Raw genomic sequence first — 9199 nt, 5'->3', positions numbered from 1 at the left:
CAGTTAATTACGTTATTCATAACATCCAAACCAAATCCACGAACACTGGTGTACATATGCACACATTGGATAAACTTCATGAACAACATTTAATCTTATTTTCATTGCCAAATACTAACACTCCAGTTGTTAAAATGTTACATTTTAAGCATTGATCGGGATGATAACATTATTTTATAGCAAGTTGTAGGCTTGTATGACAAAATTCACAGACATATTTCTAATCACTATATTGATAATATAATTTTTGCTTCACAAGCAAAATCATAGACACTAGAAACTGAACCATGCTCTACAAGTCAATATTTCTCATGAATCATTTGTGCGCAAGTAGTTTTAACTTTTATACTATGATGCACATACTTATTAACTGCAGAGTACCTTATGAACAGCACTAATCCCCTTGTTCATGTGTTAGAATATGAGGTCATCCATACTAGGCAAAAGAGCAAAATAAAACTCAGACAAGCCATTATGAATGTACCATAACTTTTTTCATGTTACTAAAATAATGTGTATGGAACTTGTTAGATGGGAATCTCACTGTTAAGACACGCTAAAAAATTTTTGTTCATTCACCAAAAGCGACTAAGGCTAGAAGTGTCAGTCTATTACTTCTGTAAATACATGCTTTGTATGGCAGCTTCCTTTTCTGGATGAAATCTGGTTTTTTTTTTGGGGGGGGATGAGGGACAATGCAATCCTCAAGCAAGACTGACTAACTCTGCTACACTATGAAAGAAACCCATTAAAATTTCTCCTATTTTGACAGGATTTGGACCCAGACCTTTTCTACATGGAGTGGAAAGACAGGGGGTTGTAACCACTGTGCTACTGTAATAGGGTTTTTCATGCAAGGCACACTTTAACAAAAGACACAGGATAGAAAATAGTGGTACAATATGAACTTTCAGGGTACCACATCAATTGTATCCCAGATTCCTATTGTTTGATTGTGTTTAAAGGTTATAATGGATGGAAATTAGAAATGAAATACACAATAGATTTTCTCAATTTCTTGCTTTCTTCAAGATTTAAGCATTCAACTTGTAATGTGGATATAACAAGTCATCTGAAGTATTTTCCAAGAGCCGATTAGATCAGATTGCAGAAGGCTTTAACCTTACAGTAGTAATGTGTACAATGAAAGCCTTATAACATGACTTTTGTACAGCAGTAACTCATAATTACACTACCATCTTATTTTACCATAATTTATGAAAAAAAAAAAAAAAAAAAATTACCTTAAAAAATAAATTATTGGGTTAATGACTTATAGTAACATACACATTCTGCACAATAAATAACAATGACCAGTACACCACTGTGTTGTTTATATCATGTGTACCCATCAGCACTTAGGCTACACTCAAGGCTTGCAGAGGTTCATTTACATTGGGAACCCACGTTAGCATTTGCAGTCATACCCATGCACTCATTTTTTAAGCTAACTTTGTATAATTGTATTCTTCTCATTACTGCAGTACTACACTTAGTGATACTCAAAGAAACTATCCAACAGCAATTAACCATTATGAAGTTGTGAATGCCTTTTTCATTACTATTTTTACAAAGCGCACTGTTCTCAGGAACCAATTAAGAGCACAATGAGGTTCCAATAAGTGGAAATCATTTCTCACAAAATGTACAGTGAATTTAACATATTCTAAATAAATAGAAGCTACAGATGTTTCAAGCTTTCATATACAGCTCCTCTTCAAAACCAACCTTTCTAAACATCAAAAGTTCCAAAGACAAGAAATTCGTAGCTTATGAAATAACATACTATATGATGTTTGCAATCTGAATTTCATGTATAATCTTAAACAAGATGCTAATAAAAAAAAAGGAAACAGACACCATAAACTTTAATATATAAACATTAACTCACTGATCAAACTTCAACATTAAAAATTAAGAATCAACAATTACATATGTACAATATGTGGAAAGTCTTAACTATTAGGGCAATAATTTACATCTGGTTTTGGTAAATAAATACAGGAAAAGGCACACATAAGGATCTACAGCATCCAGTTGGTAGCTTAAGATGTCTGACAACTCAGCCTGAATGCCATCCTGGAGCACTGGAAAGGCCTTGCGATAACTGTTAGGATACACGGTTAGGGATTCTGATCACTAGCAAAGTTGAAAATTATTTCGTGCAACTTTCAATACAAACACAAACCTCCTTAAAAATATCATCTGGGGAGCCTTCAGCAGCAATCTGGAAAAAAGAAATTGAATTTTCAGATAAGGAACTTTGAAAGAATAAGAAAATTTATTTAAATATATTTTTTTACTTTATGGGTTTACTTTGTCTTGATTTTCATCAAGAGAAAGAAAGTGAATTAACCACACAAGACTGGTTAATTTTTAGCATGTTACAGAACCTTCCAATTCCTTTTTTGCAAATAATGATACTACATAAAAAGAGAAAAAAAAAAAAAAAACCAGTGTCAGTACCCGCCTAGATATAAATCAGCAGATACTACCACAATAACAATGAACCCAAATTGTTTCTCTATTGATAGAAATATTTAGCATATAGGAAGTGCTGTGTAAGAACTATTACAACCGATGTTCGAGCAGGCCAACCGATGTCTCTCTATATCATTATTTGTACTGATCTTGCAATTATTAAAATTTTCTGATGTAAATGGCTTTTATTTTTCTTTCTTTTGATAAAAATAACCTGCTTACTCCCAATGATACAGGTATTCATTTTATTAAAATGAGCTTTTACAAATATAAGCATGTCCTGCAATTTCAGATATTTTGTTATTACTGGTTTAAGGTGGTTTTGATGATGATCTTTATTCTTGTGCCTAATCTATGAACTGTTTCACTTATGTATGGTTTATGTGCCCAAATGTATTTTTTGCAATAAATTATATGTAAGTAACCTATATCTTGGAAAACAGTTGAGATTAAACGTGAATAGGGGAACACTCAAAACATACTGGAAAAAATTTAGTTTGAAAATGCAACAAGTCTTTTAATTAAAAAAAAAAAAAAAAAAAATTCAGTATCATTGGGAATGAGCCAAGATTTTGCCAATAATTACACAATCAGAGAAGGTGAATACTTGCTGAAATATCAAGTTTAGTGTCATGCAAAGTTAATTACAAAATTTCATTTATTTTTGTTTTGAGACAACTTTAGTTTTATTTTATACAAATAACAATGCATATCATGTCATAAAACTATATCTATCTAGTAGTTTAGAAGTTAGCTTGGACTATAAGCATTTTTCCGGTAAACCAAGAAAATGTCAAATGACTTTTTCTTGGTTAATTACAAAAACGTTCACTAAAAATGATTTTGTACTTAACGTTGTCTGATGCTAAACCCTTGATATATCTAGGCAGTTAGTGTATTTTTGTCTTGTATGTAGTAATATTGCATGTGAACATGGAATCAGTTTATAATTCATTTTCTCTTGAAGAAAATTTCTTTAAACAAATTTACTAAAAAGTTTATCACATACAAAATATAAATTTTCAATACTGTAAAAATTAACAAAATTATTAGTTGCTATTAAATATACACAGTTATGGATAATTACAGGAAAAATGTTAACAATCTTGAGTTAAAATAGAAAAGTGAGTGAGAGTGACAATTAGTAAGTATCCAATTAGGGAGAAAATTAGTGAGGAGTAACAATTAGGCATCCAAGAAAGAAAAAAAGAAAAAAGCTACACCAGAAGAACAATTCTGACTGACTATCAGCTTATAACTTCATCTGCATAGATATACTTTTCCCTGTAAATGTTCTACAGATATTCACCACAGTCACATAAAACAAGGCTAGGAGGTTTCATTTGAAATCTGACAGTACAGTTCTTAATTCAACACTAGACTAACCTAAGATTCAATTTTTAAATTGCCTCTTCTGAAACATGATTGATAATCTACAATCCAGTTAAGTTTATCTATGAACAAAACATGCTTGTCAATCAATTAAAACTGCTGTAGCAGTTCAGATCAGGGAAAAAAAAAAAAAAACTTTTTATTTATCAAGCAAATTATAATTTAAAGAAATTATTTACGACTTACAAATGGTAAAGAACGTTTATTTCTTCAGACTAAATGCACACTCGTTGATCATTCATTGTTGGGTTGGCATTCATTGTTGGTTTGTTGCACAAGGAGATGAAGCATTTCTTCTTCAGAAATGCTTCAAGGAGGCGTTTGTTTCCAAGATAATCTCTTCACTTTTCTTTAAATTTTACGATAGTATGCATAAGCATTTTTTAATGGCACACACAAATTGCTAACATGATATGTGCAAGTGAGATTGCATCTAACAAGATTTGCATGGAGTAACAAGTTTATGAAGAAGAAAAAAAAGGAATGACGAGACTATTCTGAAAATTTTTGTTTTTTTTTTTTTATGATTGAAGATTTCAGTGAAGGGGAAGTCATTTCACCATAATACCGTAAAATAAAAACCCAGAATTCCAGTTATCGGTATTATCACAAATGCAATAAGATAGAGTTTACTATCTGTTTAGAATTAGATGCACTAACAGAAAAGCCCAATAAACTGGAAAGTGCAAATTGTTTTTGTTTTATGGTTGTGACCTCCAGAAATGTGCTTTATAAAAATATCACAAATGCGTTCAAAATTGATTCTTATAACGGAACATATGATAATGATAACAATTTCCACCATAAAAAAAAATGGCCTTTCAGAAAGATAGATAGCCTAGTTATATAGTGAAAATTAACTTCTGAGGTCTTGGAATGAATAACTAAAAAACGTGTTACTGGGTTCACATTACGATATTTTCTCGATATGATAGCATCTCTGGAACGGATTAATATCGCAAAGCGGGTTGCATTGTATAGTATAGCTATGCACGTGGTTTGAAATGCAGGATTTATGAATGTTTAACATTCATTTTTTCGCAATTAAATGTTCATATTTTCGATTTTGTTGAAATCGGGGAAAAAAAAAAAAAAAAAAAAAAAAAAAAAAACACCTCTTAAACCCAGGAATTCTTAGAGTGGGAACTGCCTGTGCATAAATTTTGCCTTAACAAAATTAGTTTTCTATTGCTATAATAAAAAACTCACATGTAGCCAAGAGTGCCTCCTTTATTCACTTGTTCCTAGTCTTATGTGATTCAGATCACATTTCAAATTTGCTTTAAGCACATAATTGAGGTTATTGTTATTATTAGGTTTTATGACCATTGGCAACTAGGGCCATGTTGCTCTGTGTATATTGTCTGTGAATTGTGGGTGTTCTGTGGTTGACTTTGTTTGCTGGACAAACAACCAGAGTTTCCGGGAGTAAAAAACTATGCTACCTGAGACAGACTAACTCAGCCATGTTGTGAAAAAGATGGCAATCTTACCAACTGTGATACCATGAGGGCACATAATCCATGGAAGACTGTATAAGCACATTAGGCACACATCAGAAAATGCTAACAATTGTAGCTTTTCATTCTATATCAGAGAAACACAGCTTTGAGCTACAGTATCCCAAAATAACAGTATGTACAATTAACTTGTGCTAATATTAATCAACAGTTGTATTATAGATTAATACACATTCCAGAATAAAAGAAATCATTTGAGATCAGTGCACAAAACTTATTTAGAAAAAAAAAATTATTTTGTGGACCAGTGTAATTAGCAAGTTTATTTTCATCTTCCCTTTATATCACAGTAATATGAACAGTTTGTCAAATTCTATAAATATATTATATAGATAGAAACGAACTTACTTTTTTAACTTTATCACCATAGTGATCAAGAACAGGGACAGTCTGACGGTGAAATGTATCTAGCCGTTTCATAATAGTTGTCTCATTGTCATCCACCCGTCCACTTGTTTTCCCTCGTTCAAGGAGACGTCCTTTCATTACTTCATCTGGGACGTCAAAGAACATCACAGAAGTGCATTTACAAATCTGTAACATGAAGCCATGATTAAATTTTGAGGCTTTCATAATGGAATAAATAATTTTCAAAAATTTAATTAATGCATTATGCTGAAGTAATAACTGAGAAACTTCTACCTTCTAACAGTGGTGTTGAAACACCTTGGCATTGGAGCAGATGCCAAGGGCGCAGACAGGCCACATCAGTACAGTACCAAGCTATTTCACCACCTGAGGCTAGCTGACGAAATGGCACCCCTTGATGATGTCGAATCAAGATGACAGCACAGGGAGAGTGAAAATTAATTTTCACGTGGCGATTCAAGCCTGCATGCACCCTTACATCTGAGTACGTACTGCATGGTATCATAGATCTATTTGCTGTCCAGAATGTAACTTTGAAGGGATCAATCAGATCGGTTCACCAGCGAATGAACAGTAGTTCGCAATTCATGCATTCCGTGCAAATTTAATAAGTTATAAGTTAGTGTTTTTGTGATTGCTATATAAACAGGTAGTCGTGAATACTGTGATTTATAATTTAAATAAAACAATAAAGGCCAAATTAATTTTAGACATGCTACCAAAGAAAAAGTGGACATCAGTACTGCATAGAAAGACTGCATAAATAGGAAATTAGAAAAAAAACATTCCATTAGTTTACAAAACTGGCTAACAATAAGCCACTCCAAACCTGAAAGTGACAAAGAAAATGAACATGATTTGAATAAAGATGAAACAAATGATGTCACTGAAATGGAAGTCCACGAAAAAGCTCAAACAGTTAAAGTTATTTTAAAAGAATTAGAAAGTGTGGACAATAACCAACAGTTGGGAGAGAAAATGATGGCAGCAATAATAACGTGGAACATGTAAGTCTGAATTTTAATTATCCAACCACATGGAACTTTAATACCCACAAAAACAGATCTCTTATGGTGCAACACAGTCCCGAACATTTAGTCTTAAATACGTATCCTGTCACTAATGGCCGATGTTTCAATAATTCGTGAAAATACAAAAATGAAGGTATTGAAAAAAAAAAAAAAAAAAAAAAAGAAAGAAAGAGAGAGAGCAAGCGAGCAGAAATGGAATTTTATTGCAAAAACAAAGATGCAATATATTGTTTTCTGTGCCTCTTATTTGTATCTGGCACAAATAATGTTCCATTTTGCAGCTCAGATGGATTTAAGGATTGGAAACATCTAAATCCAAACGTTCTTTTTCATGATAATTCATTACAACACAAACAATTTCACAAAATGGAAATTATTAGAAAAGGGTCTTCAAAAAAGGTGGACTAATTAATTTGTTAGAAACAAAAGTACAAAGTGAAATAATTTAAAATAACTAAATACAACAAGGCATAATATGTTAAGAGTAAGTTTTATATCAATATAATATCAGTGTGGATACACCATACATAACTCTTAAGAAAAAACTATGATAGTAGTGTGGGAGGCATCATTTCCTCTGTATCTCATATTGTGCTCTATGATAAGCCAATAAGCTTTGAAACGGTGTCGTTTCACTTCCACAAAACAACAGATGACCACTTGTCGGGATAAAAGAACACCACTCTTCAAAACAAGGTGCATAGCCACGAATTTGCCAAGGGTGCCGAAAACCTAGCTATGCCTCTGCCTTCTAATATGACAATCAAGGGGCATGTTAATGCAGGAATACTGCACATAAAAAAAAAACAATATTTCTTTACATATAAACAATAAACATAACTGATTTCATGGGGGGGAAAAAAACAGAAGATGCATCCCTGTCCAAGTACTAAAGACCTGCATTAAACTACATGAAAGAACCAGATTTCAGCCATGTAAAAAAAAAAAAAAAAAAAAAAGCATTAATATTTCTGTATGGGAAACTGGGGAGGGAATGTTACAAATTATAAAATGAACCTAAAACCATCCCAGAGGCCAACAGAATATATGTTGAAAATTTGGTAGCACTCTGTATATTTCTTTTCAAAAAATGCAAAAACATACTTTTATTTATGCCAAATTTTGTAGTTGGGGGGGGGGGTGGGGAAAGAGAAATGACAGTGGCGAAATCTTAACTGGATCTGAAATTTTACCAAACCCCAATGGAATAACTAATATTTGGCTTCGATATGGCTTATTCTAGAGTAATGTGCAAAATATACTTTCCCTTGTGTGAACAGATTTCTGTGGTCAGGTGGGGAAAGGTTGATATTAGAAGCATTCTAGGGACCAACAAAACATACACTAAAAATGTGATATTGATTGAAAAGAAATATACAGAGTGCTACCACCTACCTTTTTTTTCTTATTAAGACATGAAGCATGTACAGACTGCCTGAAACTAATAATACTGCATTAAAACTACATTTAATCTATGAATTTCTTTCTATACAAACTGTATGGAAAAAGGAAATAATCATTTCTGGGTTTCTATTTGTAAAATTTTAATGAAATTTGTGATGGCTCAACAAATCTTTCTATATGAATCAAATATAAAATTCCACGAAAATCCATCCACTGAAGTCCCTCTGTTACACGTGGACAGACACTTACACATATACACCGTTGAGCCAAAACACTATGACCAGCAAGTAGTTATGCAAATCGAAGCAACTGCAGGTGAAGTACGACGCTTGCGCAAGTCAGGACGTGGTATAAAAAACACCTGATACTGAACTCTGTTAATCAGTGTTACTTGTCCTTCAGACGGGAAAGGCAGAGGGACTTAAGCGAGTTTGACAAAAGGCCAAACTGTAATGGCCAGAGCAAATCCGAAATGGCATGGCTGGTGGGATGCTCAAGGTCAGCTGTGGTTAGTACCTACCGAAAGTGGTCAGAGGAGGAAAACCCACGAACCGCCAGTGAGGTGTTGGACGACCACGGCTCATCAATGCTCTAGGTGAGCAAAGGCTCTCCCGAATGGTACATGGCAACAGAAGGCGACTGTGGCACAACTGGCCAGTAATTGGAATGCTGGTGACGGGAGTAATGTGTCACAACACATGGTACATCGAACCCTGCTGAAAATGGGGCTGTACAGCTGCAGGCCACTCTTGAGTGCCTATGCTAACCACGGTTCACTGGCAACAGCATCTACAATGGGCATGCTAGCATCGAAACTGGACCCTGAGTGATTGGAAGGTCGTCTGGTCCAATAAATAATATTTCCTGTTGCACCATGCGGACGGCCAGCTATGTGCGTCATTTACCTGGGGAAGTGATGGCGCCTGGATGCACCATGGGATGAAAACAAGCTGGTGGTGGTGGTGGTGTCATGCTTTGGATGATGTTCTGCTGGGGTACCCT

The 9199-nt window shown here is 33.8% G+C and overlaps 1 protein-coding gene across 1 annotated transcript in view; it reads right to left on the bottom strand.

Annotated features, from left to right (window-relative positions):
- Positions 1–1273: 1273 nt before the first annotated feature.
- The window catches only part of Ak1 (Adenylate kinase 1), a 32790-nt gene continuing 24864 nt past the window's right edge, over positions 1274–9199 (bottom strand). The window contains exons 5-6 of the mRNA XM_090389114.1: positions 5742–5927; positions 1274–2227 (exon numbers count right to left, since the gene is read on the bottom strand). Coding sequence (XP_090245240.1) covers positions 2156–2227; positions 5742–5927 — 258 coding nt within the window. The 3' untranslated portion in view covers positions 1274–2155. The remainder of the gene's footprint in view (positions 2228–5741; positions 5928–9199) is intronic.

This window comes from Mastigoproctus giganteus, chromosome 14, assembly GCF_048544385.1.
Source record: "Mastigoproctus giganteus isolate SK-2022 chromosome 14, ASM4854438v1, whole genome shotgun sequence".
Classification (NCBI taxonomy): domain Eukaryota; kingdom Metazoa; phylum Arthropoda; class Arachnida; order Uropygi; family Thelyphonidae; genus Mastigoproctus; species Mastigoproctus giganteus.
The sequence above is the reverse complement of the archived record's forward strand: the minus strand, read 5'-3'. Positions and strand labels throughout refer to the sequence as shown.